Source organism: Cryptotermes secundus, unplaced genomic scaffold (genome assembly GCF_002891405.2).
Source record: "Cryptotermes secundus unplaced genomic scaffold, Csec_1.0 scaffold67, whole genome shotgun sequence".
Lineage (NCBI taxonomy): Eukaryota > Metazoa > Arthropoda > Insecta > Blattodea > Kalotermitidae > Cryptotermes > Cryptotermes secundus.
In genome coordinates, this window is record NW_019720560.1 from 509,288 (window position 1) to 535,359 (window position 26,072).

At 42.8% G+C, this 26,072-nt stretch overlaps 1 protein-coding gene across 6 annotated transcripts in view; it reads left to right on the forward strand.

Moving 5' to 3' along the window:
- The window catches only part of LOC111867947 (synaptotagmin-7), a 980,264-nt gene that overhangs the window by 509,232 nt on the left and 444,960 nt on the right, over positions 1-26,072 (forward strand). For 3 of the 6 annotated variants that reach the window (XM_023858204.2, XM_023858215.2, XM_023858224.2), the window contains one exon: positions 15,918-16,168. In XM_023858204.2, coding sequence (XP_023713972.1) covers positions 15,924-16,168 — 245 coding nt within the window. In that variant the 5' untranslated portion in view covers positions 15,918-15,923. Of the gene's footprint in view, positions 1-5,739; positions 5,862-10,523; positions 10,571-15,917; positions 16,169-26,072 lie in introns of those variants that run through there. The other 3 variants (XR_002843428.2, XM_023858194.2, XM_023858233.1) reach the window with 2 other exon arrangements.

The window sequence follows — 26,072 nt, forward strand, 5'->3', positions numbered from 1 at the left end:
CAGAATATTGTACAGTACTTCCCTCCTAACTGAATCTTGGGCTTTCTTGAAGTCTATGAATAGCTGATGTACTGTCGCATCGTACTCCCATTTTTTCTCCAATATCTGACGAATGCAAAAGATCTGACGTGTAGTTGATGTTACGTCGAAACCCACACTGATGATCCCCACTAATTTCATCTATATATGGACTTATCCTTGAGACAAGAATATTGGACAAAATCTTATATGAAGTTGATAGCAGTGATATCCCCCGTTAATTACTACAGTCAGTTCTATCACCCTTCTAGTGAACTGGTACAATAATAGACTCCTTCCACTGATCAGGCAATTTTTCCTTATGCCAAATAGAATTAATTAGATTGTGGATCTTAGAACGTAATATTTCGCCTCCTACTTGAATAATTTCTGCCTGAATTTGATCACTACCTGGCGATTTATACCGTTTCAATTTTGCAATAGCACTTTCAAACTCAAAAGGGCTAGGATCAGGTACTAACGGCTCAGCTGTATGGATTTCTGTCTGCCTAACATCACTGACCCTATGCACATTCAATAACTGAGAGAAGCAGTTCCTCCACCTATTAAAAATATTGTGGGAATCTGCAAGCAGATCACCATTCTCATCCCTCACTAAGTTAGTGCTAGGCTGGTAACACCTCTTAAAACCATTTATTCCTCTATACAGGTCTCTAATATTCTTGTTCTTACTGTTCATTGCAAGCTCATCAAGTTTGTCTTTCAGATATTCCCTCTTTTTTTCCCCGAAATGCCTGCTGGTTTCACGTCTTATATTGTTCAGATTATCTCCATTTAACTAAGTATTTTAATGGTAAAAAAAATTATTTAATTATATTCTGCATCCTAGTAGACTGTTAGTATTCATGGTGAGGACGTGACTGTGGACACTAATTTGTGTGTGCGTGCGTAGTTACGCGCTATATCAAATAGACCAATGTAGACGAATACATTCGATGATGAATCCAAAACCAGTCTCTGGTCACCCTGAACTCATGACAATATATAAAACCATATTTATTTCATATATTTAATTTTGGAACATGAATGTAACATTGTAATTATGCTTCTTCAGCTACAACAAACATGTTTATAACGGATTGGTGTTGTACAAGATTGGCTCTCTCTCTCAAAGTATCTCTGTTCTGTCTTGATTAATACAAGATTTTAGTATGTTAGATTTGAGGCTTTCACGGCGGTGACTATGAAGAAAGCAGTCTTCTGGGCTTTGGCGCCGTGTATATGTGGTGTTAACCGACGTTTCGGAGGAACGTATCGCCCCCATCTTCAGGGTTGAAGAAAAAGTATAGGTAAATCTGCAAGCGACAACACCGTGAGACACGGTAANTGCGACCTGCCATAAGATAAAGTTTCGTATTAATGAACTTCGTTTCATTTTGTCTCATCAATAGAAAAATAATATTCAGACTGAACATTCAAATTATTTTCTGCTATATCAATCGTGGGTTCGTGAAATTATCAGTGAAACTACAGAACATTAAAACATTAGTACGAGATTGTGCTTTGGCAATGTGTCATTATGAATTGTTTACTGACACACAGCTAAGTCCACAAATGTCTGAAAGACTGAGTAGGCAGTACTATCTTTGTAACTATTGCGGACTGAAGCACTGGTTTGAGTCTAAGCAGCAATAGCAGTAAGAGTTGACTTTGTGCTTAGCTCAGCATCACGCTATGACGCTATGTAGATGTGTAGGTATAGCTCCAGGCATTCTTATTCTCGGTCCTGGATGGGGATTAGTAATTTTCTTAACGCCCTCTTCACTTCACCGGCGGGATAAAGGCCCCGACAACCATTTTGTATGGAGCTATGTAGACCCCAGGGCTGTTCTAAACAATTTCGTAAACAATATCTTACTCCTGTCGGGTATACATTATTCAGAGCCTGTCCCAGTTGTGACGACTGAGATGTCCAATTTCTAGCAGAAGAAGATAATTTGTCATTGTGAGCTTCCGGTTTACGACAACGTGTATGGAGCTGGAGGCAAAGTGTCCCTCCGCAAACAGAGCAGTGTCGCTGTGCACAAGCGAGAACTCCCACGGCGGTGGAAACTGAATATCAAGAAGATATTTTATTTTCAAAGGCTTTGGCTGAAGGAATGAAATGTTAGGTGAGTGAGGGCACAGTTTTGTCGTCTGTCTGTGATGTCACAGCGCCGTTACAGTATAAATCAAGAGGACTTTCAGAGCTTGCCACACGTCGCAGAGAAGGCCCCCAGCATAAGGTGACTCAAGCGGTGAGCCTGCGAGTTTCTTGTGCCTCCCTTTTCTCAGTTGAAATTCCGACACACAAGAAAGTAGGAACACCTGTTTGTGTCACGTGACCAGTAGAGTCTACTTTCAATTGGGAGATTGAATTCTCAGCCACACGGCCTCAGTGAGCAGACAAGTTGGTTTCAGCAGGAACGTTTGTCCGCTTCGAATATCAGCAGAGATAGCGATTAGTTTGACTGAAGTATTTTATGTTTTTCCTCAGTTCCTCCAGGTATATACCGGGATTGTACCCTGAACCAGTTCATGAATGTTCAATTGCTCATTCTCTGTATCTCATTCACTCCTGTGTTAACATTCTATGCCACGTTGTCAACTACTGAGAACGTCGGTGAATGTAACAAATGAATAAGATGCTGTGTTCAGATGTTTCCAACAAAAGCACTCATTTCCGCAATGATCTCTCTTCTTACTCTCACTCCTCTAGTGTAATTGATGTTCTTCTCTTGCATAAATTTTCTGTTCGTAGAGAAACGTAAAATGCAGAAACACTAAATCTTACTGTTGACTCTTATTGTTTTTCCTTTTGGGTTTTATTTTTCCATCCTGAAAATGGAGGCAATGTATTCCTCCGAAACATCGGTAAACTTCTACCAGTTCTATCTATCTATCTATCTATCTACTTCTATCTTAACTCTCAGTATATTTTTGGTTTCTTTACAATAAATTTCTCAATGATTGATATTAGCTATTTCTAAGGGGTCCAATTCAGTAGGTGTCTTCCTCTCTCACCTGAAGACGGAAACAGGTCCAGTTTCCGAAACGTCATGTCCTCTTGTTACCTAGAATTCCGGATGATGGAAAAAGTCTGAAAAAAAACAGTAATTCTGAGTGTCATCCACCATCGTCAGAACCCTTTAGAATCTAGATTCCTGGTGTGTTGCTAGCATCTTCAGAGAGGACTGGCATATTGGAGAACAGAGGAGAAAAACGTCCCTATCGGCAGCTCTGCATATATACGAGTATATATTATCTTCAAGTTTAATTTTAAATTTATCAAAACAGATGGGCTTCTAATGTATACTGTAAGGCGACTTTGCATCATGACCACTGCGACAACTGCCCGAATGCTCCCAATTTCAATAAAGTTGCTGAATTAGTGGTGGAACATTGTACGATTTGCTGTGATTGCTACTTACCACGTCCCGTGAAGCTACCCATTGAGGAAAATCTCTGTCACTACCCTGAGGTGCTCCATATCAAACCCACATATTACGTAATTGACGGCGTGCTCGCTACAGCCCAGATAGCAAGTACGGGTCTACTGTACGTGTTGCTTAATCACAGTTCAGTCACATCGGTAACCGTTTCGCGTGTCAAGGACGTTCGCAGTGCTTGCTTATTGCGATTCTTGTGTGAGGGGTCGGAGGAGGGAACGGCTTTTGGAGCTGTGAATAAAATGTGTACGTGCGGGGTGATTACGCAGGAAAAGGAGATGGTATCACCACAGCGTGCTCTGCAACATTTTAGAAGATTATTGCTTGTACTTACGGGTCTGCTAGAGTGTCCTTGAAGAGGTATATAACCTCATAAACCAACACGTGTTTCGATAGTGCATACAGACATTAAACTGTAACAAGGCTATATTATGTTGTTTATGTTACGATGCTGTTTATGACTAGACTACACAGGAATGGTATAATGATTGATGAACTGGAAAGAATTTTGGGGAAAAATGTTATGACATAACAGAGGTACTGTCCAGCCATTTTCGTGCAGGGAAAAGGACAATTTTGAAAAACTCAGTCACAATAACCGATGTCCTGTTCTGAAATGGGTACGTTTGAATTTCAAGTCTCAGATTACGGCCTCTTGAACCTGCTAGATATAACAGGGCGATAAAGAACCGGGGAAAGCCGTGAAGTTCTTTTATAATACGACGCTTTCTAATCGGATATCGAGGTTCAGCTCCGCACTGTTTTTCAGGCAAGGTTTAGGCCTATTTGATATGCATTGCCCCTCTGCAGTTGGCTTTAATGCTGTCTTCAGCCGACTGGCACATGTTTGATAGTGTAGTGCAGCAGTGTCAAACATGCGGCCCCCATAGCCACAAAGTGCGGCCCCTCAACTTTTAGAGCTAATTGATATTAAAAGCAATATTAAAATTTTAGAAGAAATATTTTTTGTAAAGACAATTTTCCAACAGACCAGAAGACAAGAAGTCTCACGCAGACATAAATTAGCAGGCTGCAGGAAATTCGATGTTTTTATATTTCTAACATAATTTCTTGTGTAATCTCTCCTTTTACATATTGAAAAGTTGTTTGATACTTGTCAAAAATGGCATTTTCTTGCTTTTTAAACTGCAAGATATGTGACTTTAGGTAATTATATTGAAATTATTCCTAAATAATAAATAGAATTTAATTTACTTCTATCAAAATCTAATGTAAATTTCTATTTTGAAATGAGGCCCTGGACTATTATTTATAGGGCTGAGGTGGCCCTCTGTACAAGTTGAGTTTGACATGCCTGGTGTAGTGTTTATATTGTCACGTGTATTAGCGACTGTAGACGGGATTTGTATTGGTGAAGAGATTTATTGAACTCTTACAGATCGTAACTACAAATAACTGTAACACTAACGCTGATTTTCACACTACAAATCACTCAACACTAAGTCTTCTCGGTCTGCTTTCACTAGTCTTTACTCGGTAACAGCTCTCCACGATGGCTATTCCTCTGCAGTGTGTTCACTAGACGTTTCCTGGTAGCGAATCGTAGCAATGGAACTTCTTCCGCTTTTGTTGCCGACTGATGAGCACTCCACACCTGAACCCTCAACTGCCTTATATCGCCAATCGTTTTCAAGATAACTCCTCGTCACGGACCACGCAGAAAACACATTGTTTCATATTAAGGCGTGTTTACTGAAACTTTGCATAGCAACGGTCGCGACACGGACCCCGTACAAAATAGCCTATTATTGAGGCTTGCTTACCTACACGTTTGCAGCCACCTCCTCAAGCTGGTTCCTCGTTGGAGGGGTTTTGTACCCTGAAGATGGAGGCGATACTTCCCTCCGAAACGTCGATTTCACACAGGACCTACACGGTACCACATGGCATTCTTCAAGTGAAAAAATGTTCAGCTGAGTTAAAATACTTCAGTAAGTGTTTCGGCTAGGACCTGGCTAGGAGCGATCACAGCTGTAATGTAACGGAACACTGGGCTGCGATGATCGTGTAGTGGGAGACGGACTGATAGCAATGAAAATTGTAGGAGTAAGTTTTACAAGTAGCACACAATTACAGAAATATTCTGCGAGCAGTGCACAGAAATATCACTAAATTGGCAACACTGATACCGGTACACGTGTACACGCCTGTTCTGGCAGTAACGTCAGGTTGCCCGCGCAGTGCGTAAGAGCAGCCCGCGCAGTCACGTGCCACTAGATCATGCAAATTCAAGGTCAGTAGCAGTGGAGAAGTTGAATGCAGTCATGCCGTCGTATGGGTACAGTGTGTGAGACAGCAGTGTATGTCGTGTAGTCGGTAATAGTTTACCACCGTTTCGGAGAAATGAACTGCCTCCATCTTCAAGAACGAAAAGTAAGTAACAAGCTAATTTTCTGCCAGACCACACGGTGTCACGTAACACTTTTTGGGCTTTCACAAATTAGGGTGTTAGGTTTGTTTCGTTTTGGAATTAATTTGGAAACTCTGAATATTGTAGAAGTACTAGTGGGAAGAAAGAAACAAATTGTGTGGGAAATGATTCTTTTCGTACTTTAATCCTCTTCACATGTTTTCCAGTTGAAACAGGGAATTATGTTACATCTTAATCTTTTAAATGATACCCTTTCGATCATAAAGCTGACATTTGTTTAAAAAATGTAAGTCTCGTCACCAAAATGCAGGGCAAAATCATGATATGAAGATAGGAAACAGATGTTTTGAAAATGTGGCACAGTTCAGATATTTGGGGACAACGATAACAGATCGAAACCTGATTCAGGAGGAAATTAAGAGACCATTGAACTCGGGTAATGCTTGCTACCATTCAGCCCAGAACCTTTTGTCTTCTCGTCTGCTGTCCAAAAACATAAAAATTAGAATATACAAAACTATAATTTTGCCTGTGCTTCTGTATGGGTGTGAAACTTGGTCTCTGACATTAAGGGAGGAACATAGACGGAGGGTGTTTGAGAACAGGGTGTTGAGGAGAATATGTGGACCGAAGAGGAATGAAGTGACAGGAGGTTGGAGAAAACTGCATAATGAGGAGCTTCATAACTTGTACTCTTCTCCAAGTATAATTAGAATGATCAAGTCAAGGAGGATGAGGTGGGCAGGTCATGTAGCACGAATGGTGGAGACGAGGAATGTGTATAGGATATTGGTGGGAAAGCCAGAAGAAAGAGACCACTGGGAAGACCAAGGCGTAGGTGGGTAGACAATATTAAAATGGATCTTAGAGAGATAAGATGAGATGGGATGGATTGGATATATGTGGCTCAGGATAGGGACCAGTGGAGGGCTCTTGTGAACACGGTAATGAACCTTCTGGTGCCATAAAATGCCGGAAAATTCTTGAGTAGCTGCAGAATTGGCGGCTCCTCCAGAAGGGCTCGGCTCCCTGAGTAAGTAAGTAAGTAAGTAAGTAAGTAAGTAAGTAAGTAAGTAAGAAAGTAAAGGTATCCCTGTAACAAGCTGTGGAGGCCCGTAGGGTTGTGAGACGTCGATGCTCCCACATTTTCTAGACAATCGGCTCACAGATAGCGATGAGATTGTCAGCCTTACTCGCCGGCCGCACTTTACCTCCAAGAAGATTCCTGGTGCTCATTTCTGTTAAGGGGCTGAGTTGACCCCTGGGACATAGTGCGGCTGGAAGGATTAGGTCAGTTCGGCTTATAGCACAGTGCCTCAAGTTTGTGAAAACTATTAGTGTGAGAACCAGATGACATATCGCACATTAGTACCAGGAATATTCTTGGGGATAAAGGGCGGCCGGCGCGCAAGGCTGACAACCTCACCGCCACATGCAAGCCGATTGTCTAGAAAATGTGGGAGCCTCGACGTCTCACAACCCTATGGGTCTTCTCGGCCTGTTATAGGGATAGCTTTACTTTACTTAATTTACACATAGAGAGAACACCTTACATAAATACTGGAAAGCCCACTCGGTTTATTCGACCCTGAAGATGGAGGCGATATGTTCCTCCGAAACGTTGATTGAATTTCAACTGAGTACTCGGCATATTATCGTAGAAGATATTAATATTCGACATATAAGTAACCTGTTAATTGGGATTTGTAAGATGACACATTAATACTCGAATGCTATTTTCTTTCTGAGATGTGCCTATACCATTTCCACAAATTAAAAAGAAAGCGGCCTCCGTAGTGTAGAGGTAACGTTCCCACCTCATGACTCGTGGTACGCGGGTTCAAACCCGGCGGAGGTAGTGGAATTTTTAAGGGCGGAAAAATTCAGGGAACAAGTCCTCCGGGAGGGACTTTAAGCCGTGGGTCCCGTGTCGTAGCTTTACGGCACGTAAAAGAACCTCATATCTCCAAAGGAGTTCACTGAGCTAAATTCAAGGACATTTCCCGCCCAACAGTAGTCTCTAACGCCTCTGATAGATGGGGGAAGCATTATAGATACCGCCTAGCCAGTAGAGGCCGAACTCGCTGGCTCGGTCGGGACTGACGGTATGCACCAATATCGGTAGGGTATAGAGACTGGTAGAATATCATAGAGGGAAGCACAATGGACCAATACAGGTCTCAGTGCATGGGGAAACCCACCCTCTCCAATAACTAACTAAGTAATTAAAAAGAAAGAAACCCTCGAGTTACCAAGTAAATGTCGAATGCAAAATATATCTCCCTTCGTTTCACACTTGCCCCCTTTGAAAGCAATTTCACATTAAGTTTATCTTTTGACATTGGACACAGCAGTCGGTTTTCTAAACAAGCTCAAGGTTACCCGGACTGTATGTAGGCAGGTATGATAACATAGATACGTGGACTCGTTAGCCGGGGAAGTGACCCATTAAAATGCCTGCTTTCACAGGACAGTCCAGCACAGGGTGAACAGCTATTCATGAAGCGTTAGAACTGAGCAAGGCCGCATGTGCGTGACATCTGTCGGACACTGTGAGAATCACAAATTTAATGCATGATTGATTTATTCTGTACATACGCCACTACTGCTCTCAGCATCGGAATACTCCAATAACACACCGAATGCAGGCTAACATTTACAACAGTAATCAAATGCTAAAGCTACAGTTGGAAATGAAGACGTTTTAATATTAATACAGAACAGTGGCGGCTCGTAGCTAAAATTACTGGGGGTGCTTCTCCAGAAGAGCACAGTTCAATACAAAGATTTGGCTACTGACATTATATATTGTATTGTACAAGTATAAAGAAAGAATTAAAGAAAAAAGGACTCATTATATAAATGTTATCGATAGTATCATGTGGAAATTGGGGGTTCTGCAGTTCCGCACTGCCCATACACGGGCCGCCCCTGATACCAAAAGAATTTTTTTAATGCTAGTGGGGTGGGACTAAGTCCCTTGTACTGCGGCAACTTCTGGCCTACTGTATCAGCCCCAGATGATATGTGAGGGTGATTGTGGAGCAATTGGTGGAATGAAGATTGGCAAGGGAAACCGAAGTACTCGGAGAAAACCTGCCTCAGCGCCACTTTACCCACCACAAATCCCACTTGACCAGACCCGGGATCGAACCCGGGCCGCCGCGGTGGGAAGCTACCGACTAACCACTTGAGCTATGGCGCGGCCAAAGAGACAATTGGAATATTTAATATTGTCACGTGATGGAGTGACTATAGATGAGATTTGGACTCTTGTTACAGCGCGTGACTACAATTTACAGTTCACTATTATGCGCACATTCTAGTGTTCTCAGTTTTTTATAGTCTCCACTAGCCGTTTTCTGGTAGGGGCTTTCAGCGGTGGACCTTCCCCTTCCTTTGGCATCCCGAACTATCCCAGGCCGCAGCTACCAGCTTATAATAGCAGCAGCAGCAGCGCAAAACGACTGAGCCCCAGCAGTTCCCTAACTCACTAACTCACCAACCAATACTTCACTTCCATTAATTGTCTCTCTTGTCCTGCTTATAACTGTGTAGAAAACATCGCTACCCTGTTGCAGTAAAATTGTTACGTTCGTGTCTGTTGGCGAAGCCGTTACCTAATAATGGCTGTCGTATAGCTGCTTATTTCGCAGTCATTGCCTAGCAACGGTTCCACAAGCCTCAATATGATGAACAATAAGTAATAGAGATATGTTTAATACAGTAAAAGTAAGTAAAGCTATCCCTGTACCAGGCCGTGAAGGCCCATAGGGTTGTAAGACGATGAGGCTCCTACATTTTCTAGACAATCGGCTCAAAGATGGCGGTAAGGTTGTCAGCCTTACGCGCCGGTCGCGCTTTACTCCCCAGGAAAATTATATAAATAATTCCTGGTACTCATTTCTGTTAGAGGCTAAGTCAACCCCAGGGCCCTAGTGCGGCTGGAAGGATTAGGTCAAATGAATAAATCCAGTGACCTCATCGGGACTTGAACCCTCGACCTTCCGGCTTGTATCATAGCCCTTCAACCAACTACGCTACCCCTTGCCCCTTGTTTAATAAAGTCAAGGTTTAATAATGTAGGAATTGGGGTTTTGACAGCAATGGTAATTAGTTCTATCTTCTGGAATATAATGTTTAGTCCACTGAAAGTCTAACGACGTTTCGGAGGTACATGTACCCTCTATCTTCAGGTTTGAAGAACCGAAGAGCAGTATCCTGTTCTGCATTTTTATGGACAGAAGAACTAATTGCAAAAGATATTCATAAAGAAATATTTCCTCTTTATGGTGGAAAGTGTTTGTCGCGTAAAGTGATTCCGCACTGGTGGCAAATGTTTCGTAGCATCAAATATTAGGATGATTCATGAATAATGAATTACAAAGGATTTGGGAGGTAACGGTCGTAGCCTTAGCGAGGTACTGTCCCTACATTTGTCTGGAGGGAATGAGGAAAACACGGATATCCTCAGTCAAGAAAACCGGTGTCCCGGAACATACTATTGGACCCACATATTTAACATGTTTTTGTAGGCGGTCTGAGTGTCATTTCTGATATTGAATATGGCGGTTAAAGTCCATATTTTTTGGCTGGAAGGTGAAACCTTGCTTATCTGTTGTTGCGTGTGTCAGCAAACAGTCTCATGTTGTACGTCAGTTAAGCGTCGGTAGAACATAAGAACAGGCGTTGAAGTCAGCTGCTGTAGAAGGTATGTGTGAGTTCTCGGTATTCCAGTATAAAGAGACATCATAATTAGTTTAACGAGTATTAAATTGGGTTACAGTTTATATTAAGTGTCTCAGACGGACCTCTTTACAAGCAAAAGACACTGCAGATGCAGTAGTCCTACCCTTTTTATTGTTAAATTTTGGGAGTATGGAGGACGCCGAGTTGGAAGCGACCTTTGCACCAGCTCACAGTGTGTCTCTACGTCCGTAGTTGTCGAACTCATCTTTGCTGTGTTTTTTCTTGCCTTCTTCCCTTCCGTGGGCGGTGATATGATTGGTTGGGAGGGCTAAAGGATTTGTTAGGGTGCCAGTAATCACCAGACGGTAGTGGCTGCAATACAATACCTTCTGGTAACAGTATATAGCGGGATGACTAGCTCAGGCTAGGGTTCAGAAGAAAAGATCTGTCCCTGGGTCTTTACGGGCCTTGCTCTAACAGGGCATGGGAAGCACAGTTTTTGAGCACACAGTTGCACACACTGAGAGCAATGGTTGTCACTTGTTTGTTGATTTGTTAAAGAACACTTACGGCTACTAACACACATGGTCACACTGACATGTGATTAACTGCAGATCCATTTACCGATGTCAAGCACATTATTGCGGTTTTCGAGGTGAAACTATGGTCAAAGGTAAAAGGTAAAGTTGTCCCTGTGCTTAACTAATTAAGAACTACGACATGAAGGTGAATAAGCGATGGATGTATACATGTAGATCCACATTTTCTTGACATCGGGACTATTTGGACGTGAGTGGTCAGTTTCACACCCCGACCGCTTTACTCCCGGGGAAAGAGCCCCCGGTACCCATTGGATAAGGGGCTGGGTGGGCTCCAGAGCCGGTCTGGACGACGTGGAGAAGAAAAAGTTCTTAACTCAAACGGGACCTGAACTCCGACCCCCTCGTCGTCCAGCTCATAGCCAGTCGCTATACCGACTGCACTATCCCGGTTGCTTCGAAAGTCACACAATTGTTACGTAATAATCTGACATAGAAGCCAGTCTAATAAGTTAATTTAGAATTTCTGCGTAGCGCAAGATATATGTCCCAATGTTCCGGAAATCGAAACCAGAGTGTCTCAGAGCCTCAGCTTTCACCAGACGTTGTCTCACTCAAGCATGCCTCACTGGCCTGGTTCAGAAACTAGGAGGTATACAAAATTTTGCATTTTCCAATGGGATGGTGTTGCCACGCGATTTTAGCCTTCAAAATTCAAACGGCATTTTTGGCATCCTCGTGATACGAAATACATTTAGCGTGGGTATTGGGTCAACCTGCTTGTGGTTTATCGCATGCCTTAGATGTCAAATATTGTGTTACAAAAGCCTGACCTCATGTTAAACATATAAAATTTATAGGAAAATTTGCAGGTGACTGAATCCTGTTCACACAGCAATAACGAGTCTGAATAACATTCTGAATGTATGTATGCCACTGTATACTTAATCCCAGCTTATGGCATATAGCTTACAATTTAGTAATATTAATCAAATATTCGTTATAATGAACCTAATTGTAGTCGACGGTTAGAGTTTTATGCTCAGCAATTTCCCGTTGAAATGTCAACGGGATTTATTCTAATATTACGGTAGAACTGAATGTTGAGCGTTCATAAACATAGATGAGTATTTAATTACAATTTAACACAAATGTATTTGATCTAATTAACCAACTAACCAACTCTCTAGCTATCGTTACTTAGGTGAACCCTCCTTGAGAAATCGCCAGTTGCCGAGCCACTCAAAAATTACCCAATACGAAGGTTCATTACTGTGCTCACAAGAGCCCTCAACTGGTCTCTATCCTGCGCCAGATTAATCCAGTCAAAACCACCACATCCTCTCTCTTTAAGGTCCTGTGGTCGACTCCGCCTCTAACAGAAATTAGTACCAGGAATCATCTTCCTGGGCTGCCGGCGATTAAGGCTGACAACGCTACCGCCATCTGTGACCAGATTTTATAGAAAATCTGAGAGCCTCGATGTGTCACGATCCTATAGGTCACCCACTGCCTGTGGCAGGGATAGCTTACCGTTTATTTTTCCTGCAAGGCTTACAGTTTACAATGTGATCAAACAGAGAGACTGGGCGGAAAATTGCGCTATGCATCATGACATAAGTTTTCTTATATGTAATAATGGAACTGTTGCTCTTGAAGGGTTGACACTTATTTGGTTTGAAGCCCTTTGAAATTGTTCATTGATACGATAAGAAACGAGACTATATTCGATAGAAACCTAACTTGGAGATTAATGAATCTCTGGAGAACAGCCACCGTCACCTTCAGGCTTGGTTGCTTACTCATGTAGGAAGAATAAGAAGGTAATGCTACCGTGAATATACGGTCCTGACGCGATTGTATGACGCATGAGTAGAGCCCATGATGGCGAGTCCTCTCAGCGTTTCCTTCTGTTAGACATTTTGTTCCATCTTCAAGACTACTGGAAGGAAAGAAATTGCATTTCACTTTAATGGACATTACACAAAATTTCTAATCCTGGCTCTTATAAGTCCAATAAGGGTCAGTCAAATGAAAACGGCTCACCACGCATAACTCACACGGCGCGCAAGTTGGTAACACTGGAATTTGCTTACGGTATGAACATCTAGTGTGGACTCGGGAAAGCACAGTGAAAACGTGCCCTTACTCACTAGTCGTTGGTTTATTGTGCTGGAAGTAAGGTTAGTGCTACGTGTGGTCATCCAACATCAGTAATGGAGATGGGTAAAGAAGAACAGCGAAGTGTAGTGCGCTTTTTGACTGCTGAAGGTGTAGGAGGACGAGATGTTCATCGTCGCATGTCTGTTGTTTACGGCGAACACAGCATGTCACGTTCGCGTGTGCTGGCGTGGCATAAGAGATTCCGAGAGGGACGTGTGTCACTGCAAGATGATGCTCTCCCAGGATAGGCTCATCGTGTCATCACTCCTGATGTTATTGCTGCGTTGGACTGTCATATCCAGGCAAACCGACGGATCACTTTGGAAGAAATTAGTCTTTTGATGGGGATAAGTCACGGTTCCGTACACGCCACTGGACAAAACACCTGCTGAGGAAAGCAGTCTTCTGGGATTTGGCGCCGTGTATATGTGGTGTTAACCGACGTTTCGGAGGAACGTATCGCCCCCATCTTCAGGGTTGAAGAAAAAGTATAGGTAAATCTGCAAGCGACAACACCGTGAGACACGGTAAAGCAGACGATTTACCTATACTTTTTCTTCAACCGTGAAGATGGGGGCGATACGTTCCTCCGAAACGTCGGTTAACACCACATATACACGGCGCCAAATCCCAGAAGACTTCTTTCTTCATAGTCACCGCCGTGAAAGCCTCAAATCTTACAAAACACCTGCTGTACCGCAAAATCTGCCCGCAGTGGGTTCCACATCAACTCACGGAGGAACAGAAGATTCAGAGAATGGCTGCATCACTGGGTCACTTGCAACGATACCATGAGGAAGAATATGCTTTCCTGTCCCATATTGCCACTGGGGACAAAACTTGGTGCCACCATTTTGAACCCGAGAGCAAACGGCAGCTCCAACAGTGGAAACACGTGAATTCTACCCCGCCGAAGAAATCCAAAGCCGTACACACAAGTTCCGGTAATGTGATAATAACCTTCTTCGATTACAAGGGCCCTCTGCTTATCGAATTTCTCGAGCATGGGGCCACAATCAGTGCACAGCGCTATGAAGACACTTTGCAGAAACTTAGACGTGCCATAAAGTCAAAACGCCCTGGAATGCTATCGAACGGCATTACCTTCTTCATGATAATGCGCACCCCCACACTGCCAACTCTGTGAGGAATACGCTATAGAGATTTATTTGGGAAGTGTTTCAACATCCCCCCTACAGCCCAGATCTCTCCCGATGTGTTTTTCACATTTTTGGAGACCTGAAGAGAGACATTTGTGGACATCTGTTTGCATCGGACGAAGACGTCTGTGGCTGGGTAAAGATGTGGCTCCGTAGACAGCCCACAAGCTTTTTCAAGGATGGGATTGATTGTCTTATCTCCCAGTGGGATAAATATATTAACAGTTTTGGAGATTACTTTTGAAGTAAGAAATGTTCTTTAATATGTTTCGGCTTCTGACCCGTTTTCATTCGACTGCCCCTCATAATTTTTGCAACCACTTTACTTGGAAACCTTTACAGTTTTCCTAAAAATGTTGCTAATTATGCAAATAAACTGTTTCGTTCATTGTATATGTTGTCACATGACGGGGTTTGGATTGGTAATCGGATTATTTGACACGCTAGGAATTACAAATAACTACGACAGTCTCACTGAGTTACACAGTCTAAAATAATCACTGTGGCCACAGCACACGTAATTTCTTCTCTTCTGGGCTTCCGAATTATTCGTGACCTTAGCTAGCAGCTTCTAACTTCTGTTCCCTAGCAATGGCTGTTGTACTGTCACCTGTTTACACAGCTGTTATATGGCAATGGGTCTACATGTCACAGTATATAGTCTTCACATTTTAATTGTGGTCTTCAGAATTGTAAGTTTGTTTTAGCTTGATTCTTGGCGCGTTCAGCAGTTCGGAAAGCATGTCTTGAATGTGTGATGCTAGTGGATAACCAATCGGAAGGGATTTGGAAGGAAGCGATCGTGGCCTACTTTAAGACAAAACTCCGGAAATTGCCTGAAGCGACTAAGAAAAACGGAAGTGAATCTTAGTCGTAACATTCGGTATGCCAGTCGAGATACGAACTGGGTACCTCTCAAGCGGATGTCGGAAGTGTTACTGTTTAGGAAACCTTTATTTATTTCTGGATTATATCACCATATACTTTTTCAGCTGGTTACTAACATTTCGCAGGTGCATTCTGACACAATTTTCAGGGTTCAAATGCAAGGAAAGTTTCTCCTACTTCCTGTAATGTGACTGACATTGCAGAGGGTAACTTTAACGGGAATTGTGCCGTCGAGTGGTTTTTTTCGAATTCAGAAGGTTCTGTGATCAAACCTCGGTCCAGAGATCGATACTCCTGAGTAGGATTCGTCCTGGTGTCCTTCAGCCCCTCTAGGTACATGGGGGTATAGCGGCTTAAATGAGGCCCGACCGCTTTCTTCAGTCTCTCCATTTTCTTCTTCTCCGAGTTTTGTGGATTGGGCCCTCGGGCGTATGCTAGTCGAGGCGCCATATTGTACGGCCGTTGCCAAACAGCGGCTCGGTAATCACTTCTCCCACGACAATGAATACACACACAGAAGTAGACAGATTGTTGGACGCCTTGTCTTCTGTGCGGCCCATAACGAGGTCAGCTGTCTCTACAACTGACCGTGCTGACGTACGTATGTTTTATGTTGCAGCTCGTGATGGAGCGTCGCGACGTCATCCTGACGGCCGTCTTGTCCACCCTGGCTGCTCTCATTACACTGGGCGTGACTCTGTTCATCTGTTACTGGTGGCACAAGAGGAAGCGCAAGAGAGACGAGGAAGACGGCGAACAGGGAGACAGGGGAGGCGCTAAGGTCCGCATGGACACCGGCGCCAGCAAGGAGGGGCGCTCCAACGGGTTTCTGAGCCTCAAGACTCCTCTCATCAGCACCAAGACCCTGGGGTGAGTACGAGGATGAACCACGCAAATGAAACTGTGTTTCTCTGTCTTCTTTACCGCTGTTGGTGTAGCAATGCTATTGCAGTCCCCGGCTCTCGAGGGACTTGGCTTGACGGACCTAGAAACCGACGTATTGAGGTACTTTTTCTTAATTCGCTTAGTGGCGGTGGAGTCCAGCTGGGTCCACTCGGCACGGCGGCCACTGATTGGACTGTTGTACCTGACCCGGGTGATTATGATGATGGAGAATGTGGTGTAATGAATATTGGCAGGGGAAACCGAAGTAATCAGCGCCACTTTGTCCACCACAAATCCCACTTGACACAGACCCGGGATTGAATCCACGCCCCGGGGGGAAGCCAGCGACTAACCGCTTGAGCTATGGCGCGGCCTTCTGCTTGAGATGACGTCATGTCCTATGAACACCGGAACTGACACAAAGACCTCCGATGCAAGGTAGAGAGAACGGTACCTTCAGATCTCAACAGTACGATTCGAATTCAAAATCGCTTTCCGTACGGGAATTACAGGAGCATCTGCTATCATCCCTTAAGAAGTAACGTTTGCAGCAGTTTGAATTGCAGGGTCTGTGCTTGATCTGGCCCAGCGATGATCCACTCCGCGGCGTAATGATTCATCAACGAAAAGCTGAAGTGATTATATTTAGGAAGTAAAGGTTACGTCACACTCGATAGTTCTGAAATTCGCCACGAGAATGCTCCCTGTGCCGGTCTATAAGTACGGTACATTTATAGCGTCGTCACGTTTGTTACCGACGGTTTTTTTAGGTGTGGATCCCAATCGATTCCCGTCTCCGTGTGCGGTAATAGCTACAAACCGGAGCAGTTATCTGTTCAGTAAAATTTGTTCCATAACCCATAAAGTGGGAAGCAGGAATTATGGTATCAGCTTCGAAGTGGGTGGTTTGCATGTTCATGTTCATGATTAAGTTCAATTTTCTGAACTTTAAAATTATGAACAATGGACGTGAAACAAAATTGTAGTTAACGTTTGGTATAATCTGCTCGTCCCACCATTGCGAGAGCGCCCTTTCAAGGGATATCCGCAGGTAAACATGCACGTTAAGATATCTGTATGATATTACAGTATTTTTGTTATTTCTTAGATTATATTTAACAAAAAGGTAATATTCGCTATCAAAATGAAGTAAAATGTAATAATATGGATCTATATTAAAAACACAATTCAAGATCTAAGATTGATTTATTGTAAATTCGCCTAATAATAACCTCGTGAATGTCGAAACGTGTAGCGAAACACCTTTGCCCAATAGCCGGATGTTAATACCTTAGTATCGATTTGTTTTTGTTTGTAGGTATTGTTGTTGTGTAGACGGCCCTCTTAACGCTATTGTTAAATTCGTAGTTAGCTTTTGCCTCATTTTTTTTAATTCGCTTAGTGGGGGATGGAGTCCAACTGGGTCCACTCGGCACGGCGGCCACTAATTGGCCTATTGTAGCCTGCCCCGGGTGATTATGATGATGGAGAATTTGGTGGAATGAAGATTGGCAAGGGAAACTGAAGTACTAGGAGAAACCCCGCCCCAGCGCCACTTTGTCCACCACAAATCCCACTTGACCAGACCAGGGTTGAATCCTGGCCGCTGCGGTGGGAAGCCAGCGACTAACCGCTTAAGCTATGGCGCGGCCTTTTTGCCTCCTACTCAAACGTTCGCGGATTCTATTCTGGGCTCGCCCACACTTCCCTGCGAGAAACCACGAAATACTGCTCTTGTAAATTAAATCACAGCGTCATCGTCTCCCCAGTTCCTCCGCAGTTCATTATTCAGCATCGTCCACACGCTAAGAGCATCGGGAAAGCGTTATTATGGATACAGTAACAAAGAAATCCGCGTCAAATATTAGCAATAAATTCAAACAATATCTCAAATCAACAGATTCAACAAATTTCTTTTGAAATAAAGTCAAAATCAATAAAGTTTCCCCTCGATATAGTACGGCATGCTATTCAGAGATGGCAGCGCTAATGCTGACGTAAGTTCACTGAAAGATGGCTCTGAGTACGGCATGCTGAAAAGTAGTTCCCCTGTTACCGACTAGGTGGCGGGGTGATCAAGTAAGAAATATCTACTTACTGCGTCTTCCGCATGATGGCAACACCATGTCCTATTCTACGTCGGCCATCTTTGAAGCATATTGTTGCGTAATCAATAAAATAACGTTCATTCTAATTATTTTCCATTCATTCTGTTTAGTAGATTAAGCATAAAATATGTTTTATCTGTGACTCATATGAAATTATTTGGATTTGAGGTCTTAAGATTGTGACTATGTAGTGTACTACCTTCTGTGTTATGATACCACGTAGTCTTACAGAAGTGCGCAGACGTTTCGGAGAACCATACAGCCTTAATCTCTATTTTTCCACTTCGAAATCATAGGAATATTTCAGGATTAACACAGGTTAATCCTCTCCTTGCATCCAGTTCTTTCTGGCTTCTTGACAGGCCTGCGAGCATGTGTGTGCACGACGCTTGGCAGAGGCGGAAAGCACCGTTTGCTTTCACTTAATTTTCTACCATGAAAATGGAGGCAACACATTCCTCCGAAATAGAATTGCACTGCTAGTGGCCTTCAGTACTATTTCTAGATGTCCTTGCATTGTCTTTAATCTCCACTTGTGTTATCAGACTTAATCGTCTACAGTCGGGTCTGCTGTAGATACCGTTATGTAACTTGCCCGCGTGTCCTTAATTCTTCTGTGTTCAGGAGTCTTTTACGTTGGCTCTTTCCATTAGCAAGTTGGGGCTCTTGTTCCTTTTTAGTGCATTTAATGATCCTACCCAGCCCAGTGTGAAGGTGGAATTAGCACTTGACTCTTAAGAAGCAAGAGTAACTGAGGACTGTGTACACAAATTTCAATATACACGTCATGAAGGGGAGTATATAGGGATCTGACGATGCTGTATAACGCTCAGAATTATTGCGTTTTTTTTACACTGTCCATCGTCTGGTTTTCTGAAACACTAGTTTCAGATCTCCGGTAAGTGTAAGCGATTTTTCTGTCTGCATAGTGTCCAGACTGGTTGTAGGATGCAGCCAGCGTCCCATGCAATGGGTATTGTGGATGCTTTTGTCGGGGTAAACGGCCGGAGAGTGAAGTTGAATATTTTTCTCCATCTCGTGCTGAGGCTTGGGAATGGTGAAACCATACCTCCGTTCCCCTTATATCTCCATCGCTTGTGCTTCACATTTTATCAGAATGTTACGTATAAAAGCAATTTATGGAACCCGCAGGTTCATTACCGGTTTAACAAGAGCTCTCCAGTAGTCTGTATTCTGAGCCAGATCAATCTAGTCATTACCACCCAAAACTCTCTCTCTAAGATTCATTTTATTATTGTCCACCCACCTACATTTTTGTCTTCCTAGTGGTCTCTTTCTTTCTGGCTTCCGTACCAGTATCCTATATGCATTCCTCTTCTCCTCAATCGTGCTACGTGCCCCAACCATCTCATCCTCCCTGACTTGATCATTCTAACTACACTTGGCAAAGAGTACACTCGTAATGCAATTTTCTCAAGCCTCCTGTAACTTCATCCCTCTTCGGTCTGTTAAGAGTTAGAGGCTGAATGGACTTCAGGGTCATAGTGCGGCTGGAAGGGCTACGTCAATTGGAAGGGGATTCTAACCCGTTGCATTACGCCATGTAACACAGTGCCTCAATCAGCTACGCTACCGCGTCCCCAAGGCGTATGGGGAAGTGGGGGTAAATGTCCACACACCTCGGAACTGGACAGAGATAAGGGATAGAATCGTTCGTTTTAGCCCCGGGTGAAACCTCCGATTCTTACTGGGAGGGCCCCCGAGCCCATCTGAACATGGTGTCACCTCTGTTGGAAGTCGGACACAGCCAAGTCTATTACACTACTAAGTAAACTCTTCCAGATGTTCGCAACACGGGGATTGTGGACTCCATTACGGATAAGCCTAGTGTAACATCCGTTGATAATTAAACGGGAAATCGTTATTATACTGTTTCGTACTATTAACTTCCTCTGCCTTCTCCCGTATTTCTTCCCTTCCCTACATCATGTCGAATGATGAGTCGAGGCCACGTTGAAGTAGCCATTCCTCAACATTTTTCTTTGTATTGTATACTACACTTCACACATGGCATAGAATTATCATCAATATTGACAGAACAGGTAAAGTTGTCCTTGTGCTTAATTAGTTAAGCACCATGCATTTGATTTGTTTCATTCTGGTCCGTCACATTAATATTATGAAAAAGCTAAATAGTTCCGTACAGTGTGACTGGTTAAGATTTTCTTATTTCAATTATTCTTGCCCTTAAGAGTAGCGTAGTGTTTGAGGGGCTATGCTACAAGCCGGAAAGTCGCAGGTTCAAGTCCCGATGAGGTCATTGGATTGTTTTCAGTTGACCTAATCCTTCCAGCCTCAGTAGGCCCTGGGGTTTACTCAGCCTCTAACAGAAATGAACACCAGGAATTAACTAAATAATTTTCCTGTGGAGTAAAGCGCGGCCGGCGCGTAAGGCTGACAGCCTTACCGCCATCTTTGAGCCGATTGTCTAGATAATGTGGGACCCTCAACATCTCACAACCCTATGGGCCTTCACGGCCTGTTACAGGGATAGCATTACTTTTTTACATGTTTTGGTCTTCAGAGACCATCTTCAGAGGCTCACCTTTACATCAATATAGTTAGAAATACAATACATGTTCTGAACGTTAGAATGTATACATACAATATAAATACTCGTAATATACAATTGGCTGTAAAATCTAAAGTCTTTACAACTATAGCGGCTGTTCCAATACATTAAAATATTTATAGTTAGTCTGTTAAATTTCTATTGGAATTCGTAAACCAAGCGGGTTCGTGTCGTCCCTCTTATTATTTCTTTTGACGGGGAGGGGCGAATGTGTATGTATATATTTTAACTTTTAGAACATGTACTGTAATGGTGACTTGTAACAGTCTTGATGTAAAGGTGTCTCTCTGAAGATTGTCTCTGAAGACCGAAACATGCAAGAGCATGAATAATTGAAATAAGAAAATCATAACCACTCACACTGGACGGCACTATTTAACTTATTCTCAAGCACTGTGCCATCAAGACATAAGAGGGAGTTGAGGTATAGCTCCGCCATTCTTGACCGAGGTCTAGATAGAGGTGAGTGGTCAGCTTCACGCCCCTACCGTTTTAACCCCGGGGAAGTGGCCCCAGTCTAAACGCTGTGGAGGAGAGAAGAACCTTGCACTGCCAGGGATCGAAATCGGGCCGTCCAGCCCGTATTCCGTCGCTATACCGACTAAGCTGTATTTTCTTCTCGGGAAGTTGTTTCATGACCAGGGAATATAATGGGACCTGAACCACAATCGAAGCAGAGGTAGACAATTAATTAAACAGAATAAGAATTCAGCGTGATATTGAGAAAAATACTTTTATAGGAAAAAAAATAAACCTTTATGATAAGTTCTATATTCAGAGCAACCTTATTTCAGTCTGTACGAGCTATATATATATAGCTTAATTCTGTTTAGTATTGGTTTATGTGTATTTTGCAGTATTTTAATAATTAAATTCAGTTATTTCGTCATAACCGGCATAATGCAAGTCTCAAACGTATTTAATGCTTTGCAAGTAAGATCCGTTATAATCTGAAATTTAATATTAAACATAAATATTCTACTGTTCCATTGGTCTAGCATTCCTAGAGTCGGAATAAATTAACCCGTAAACCAGTCAATTAGAGTTAAACTCATCTGTGGCTCTAAATATTTTAAATAAGGAAATGCTTATCACAATTCTCTCATCTCTTTTATAGCGTCTGGTGCTACACCTCAGTAATTACTCTTCAAGCGACTGTTATGAGCGAGTGTGTGGGTGTATTCTTCTTCGAGTATGATGACAATAAACCTTCGATGCGAGTTTTAGTGTTCAGAAGGAAGCGAATTACTTCTAACACTATTAGGATGCTGCCTTTGTCTTTCCATGATCAGTATCACAGACATCAGTTACACGATTTTTGTGAAATTTGTTAAGGACATCGTGTAGTCTTTGACCCGCTAAATGTACAATATCTTTGTTATGAAGGAGTACAAGATGGGTTGAGGAAGTAGCAAGAAAAATAGAGATGAAAATGCGTAAAGCTTAATTGTATTAATTGAAGTAGAAGGATTGGAAGCATATGAATTTATCTAATAAAAATCATATATAGTGTAGTAGTATTCCATATGTTTGGTTCAGTCATCTGAGTGACAACTTCAGTCACAACCTCACCGCCATCTGTGAGCCGATTTTCTAGAGAAAATGTGGGAGCCTCGATGTTTCACAACCCTACCGGCCTCCATGGGGGGCACATCAGCTGTTGGTCTACGCCGATGATGTGAATCTACTGGGCGATAATGTAGATACCATAAAGAAAAACACAAAATTTAATTGACGCAAGTAAAGAGGTTGGTCTAGAAGTAAACACAGAGAAAAGCCAGTATATGTTACTGTCTCGTCACCAAAATGCAGGGCAAAATCATGACATAAAGATAGGAAACAGATGTTTTGAAAATGTGGCACAGTTCAGGTATTTGGGAACAACGATAACAGATCGAAACCTGATTCAGAAGGAAATTAAGAGGCGATTGAACTCGGGTAATGCTTGCTACCATTCAGTCGAGAAACTTTTGTCTTCTCGTCTGCTGGCCAAAAACATAAAAATTAGAATATAAAAAACTCTAATTTTGCCTGTGATCCCGTATGGGTGTGAAACTTGGTCTCTGACATTAAGGGAGGTACATACACTGAAGATGTTTGAGAACAAGGTGTTGAGGAGAATATTTGGAACAAAGAGATATGAAGTGACAGGAGGTTGGATAAAACTGCATAATGAGGAGCTTCATAACTTGTACTCTTCTCCAAGTATAATTAGAATGATCAAATCAAGGAGGATGAGGTGGGCAGGTCATGTAGCACGAATGGTGGAGACGAGGAATGCGTATAGGATATTGGTGGGAAAGCCAGAAGAAAGAGACCACAGGGAAGACCAAGGCGTAGGTGGGTGGACAATATTAGAATGGATCTTAGAGAGATAGGATGGGATGGTAGGGATTGGATAGATCTGGCTCAGGATAGGGACGATTCGAGGGCCCTTGTGAACACGGTGATGAACCTTCGAGTTCCATAAAATGCTGGGAAATTCTTGAGTAGTTGCAGAATTTGCGGCTCCTCCAGAAGGGCTCAGCTCCATGAGTAAGTAAGTAAGTAAGTAAGTAAGTAAGTAAGTACGTACGGGCCTCCATGGCATCTTACAGGGATAGATTTACCTTTTTTATATAATTTATTATAAGCCTATGTTCCTTAATCATGACGCGTTTTTAACTGAATGAAATATTGTTCCCCCCCCCCCCGGGAGATATGCCTGTCTGGGCAGAGCGATCAAAATCAAGAGACATTGAAAGGGAAATTTGTGTGAATACGTCACCAAGCTACCATTTTCACATAGCTGCTGGCAAGAAACACGAATATGAAGTCACGAAGCCGGCCTCTAGTCCTGATTCGTGCTGCCCACTTCCGGATTTTATCACAGGGTTCATTGCTTCGTCTTTCTCAATGCTTGGCCACAACTAGAAGTTGCTAACCTTCAGCGGAAACGAACAACAATTTCTCGGAAGAACTCACGAACCCTGCTTTCCTGCATCTTCTTTATTCCCTAAGAGCGAAACGTATCAGTGAGGTCTGGTATCCCTAGAGATCGAAATACACATGTGGAAATGTCACACACACACACAACAGAGGCTATTGAAACAGCAACGACGCAACAATACACATTCCGTCGCCATGTCTCCAAAGGGAGAAATGTAATGCTTATTAAGGAAACCCGTATGGGCTTACGACCGTACACGCAATGTCAAAACCTTTGCTCCTTCGAAACCGTACAGGTTATCACTGCGGTAATGCATGATTTCTGTGTTGCTAGTAATGTTTCATTGCACTGCTGCCCTCAGAAAATCATTTATATTTATCATGTCCTTTTATTACATTTATGCCCAGGTAACATGGTTTCTATATGATTATGCTCAACTAATTTCTTCTAAATAATATTTGAATATTAATTTCGTATCTCACAATAGGTACAATTGGTACTGGAGGGCTGTTTGCCCGAGGGGTAAAACGGCAGGGGCGTGAATCTGACTACTGACCTCCGTATAGGACCTAGGTTGGTCGAGGAACTATACTTCATTGATTGTTTCCTCTTGTGCGTGTTCCTAAAAGAGTGGTGGGATTTCAGTACCGTATATCTCCGTCAGTTTTTGGTGATGAAAAACAAAACGTACATGGATTCATAACGCGGCTCTCAAATTTTCATTTTGTATATCGCGCTCTTTCCTAGTTCCATTTCCGACAGCTAGGAGGCGTGAAATGTAAGATGGCGACCCAGCAGGAGAAGGCCTATTACATGCTGCGATTTGAGGTGTCTAAATCCATCGTTATAGAGCGACGTGAATTTCGTATACGTTTTCAGAAGGAGGCACCACATGAAAACAACATTCGGAGATGGTACCGGCAGTTTGTGGGCAGTGGATATCTCTGTAAAAGCAAGAGTTCTGGGCGGCCACGTGTGCCACATGCATACGTCGAAATAGTGAGGGAGACGTTTCAGAGAAGCCCAAAAAAATCATTACGTAGAGGAAGCAGAGAATTGCAAATGCCAACAACAATGTGGAGGGTACTGCATAAGCGGAATTAATGAAACCGTTCAAGTTGCAGCTGTTGCAAGCTCTGAAACCACAAGACACGGTAGCCAGAACTCATTTCGCTGAGGACATTCAAGAGAAGATGGAAGACAGTGGTTTCCTGGAACGTCTCGTTTTGAGTGATGAAGCCACTTTTCATCTGAGTGGGATAGTTAACCGACACAACGTACGTATCTTGGAGACAAAAAATCCAGATGCACAGATTGAGCACGAGCTTGATTCTCCGAAAATTATCATCTCTGTGCTGTCTCTCAACAAAAAGTTTACGGGCCTTTCTTCTTCGCTGAAGCAACAGTGACTGATAACACCTACAAAGACATGCTGGAAAATTGATTGTTTCCACAACTGGCCAATGATTCCAATGACTACATTTTCCAACAGGACGGTGCTCCCACACATTTCTATCACAGTGTCAGACGTTTCCTTACTCTGGTCCTTCCGCAACGATGGATTGGACGTGCTGCAGGTGAAGATGCCCCCTTCTCCGGTGGCCACCCTGGTCCCCGGACGTAACTCCATATGATTTCTTCTTGTGGGGGTACGTGAAGGACATGGTTTATGTACCCCCACTACCCCAATCGCTCCAGGATCTCCGAAACAGAATCAGTCGTGCTGCGGAGACAACGAAATTCTGCAGCGGGCTTGGCAGGAATTCGACTATCGCATTGATGTATGCCGGGTAACGAAAGGTGCGCACATAGAGGCACTTTGATGGATGTACATAAAATTTGGACAGTTAAGCTTCCGATTGGCACGTGTTATGATTGTACACGGTAAGAAATACGAAATATATACGTATCTGAAATCCCACAATTCTTTTAGGAACACCCAATATATTTATAGGAATTACATTTAACCGTCAACACAACAAATATACTCAGTTTTAATGTTTTGCATTTGATTTTTATTCCTGCTACATGTTTCAGCCGTATGTTATGGCACGTTGCACTGATATAGATCCATACAGGCAGTTCAGTAACTGTACGTATTCCTATATACAACTGCCTGATGATGGTCTTGTACGACCGAAATATGTAGCAGCAATAAAGACAGAATTGTAAAACACTAAATCTGAATATATTTGCTGTATTGACGGTTAAACATAATTCATATATATATATATATATATATCTATTTTGAGATGTGTG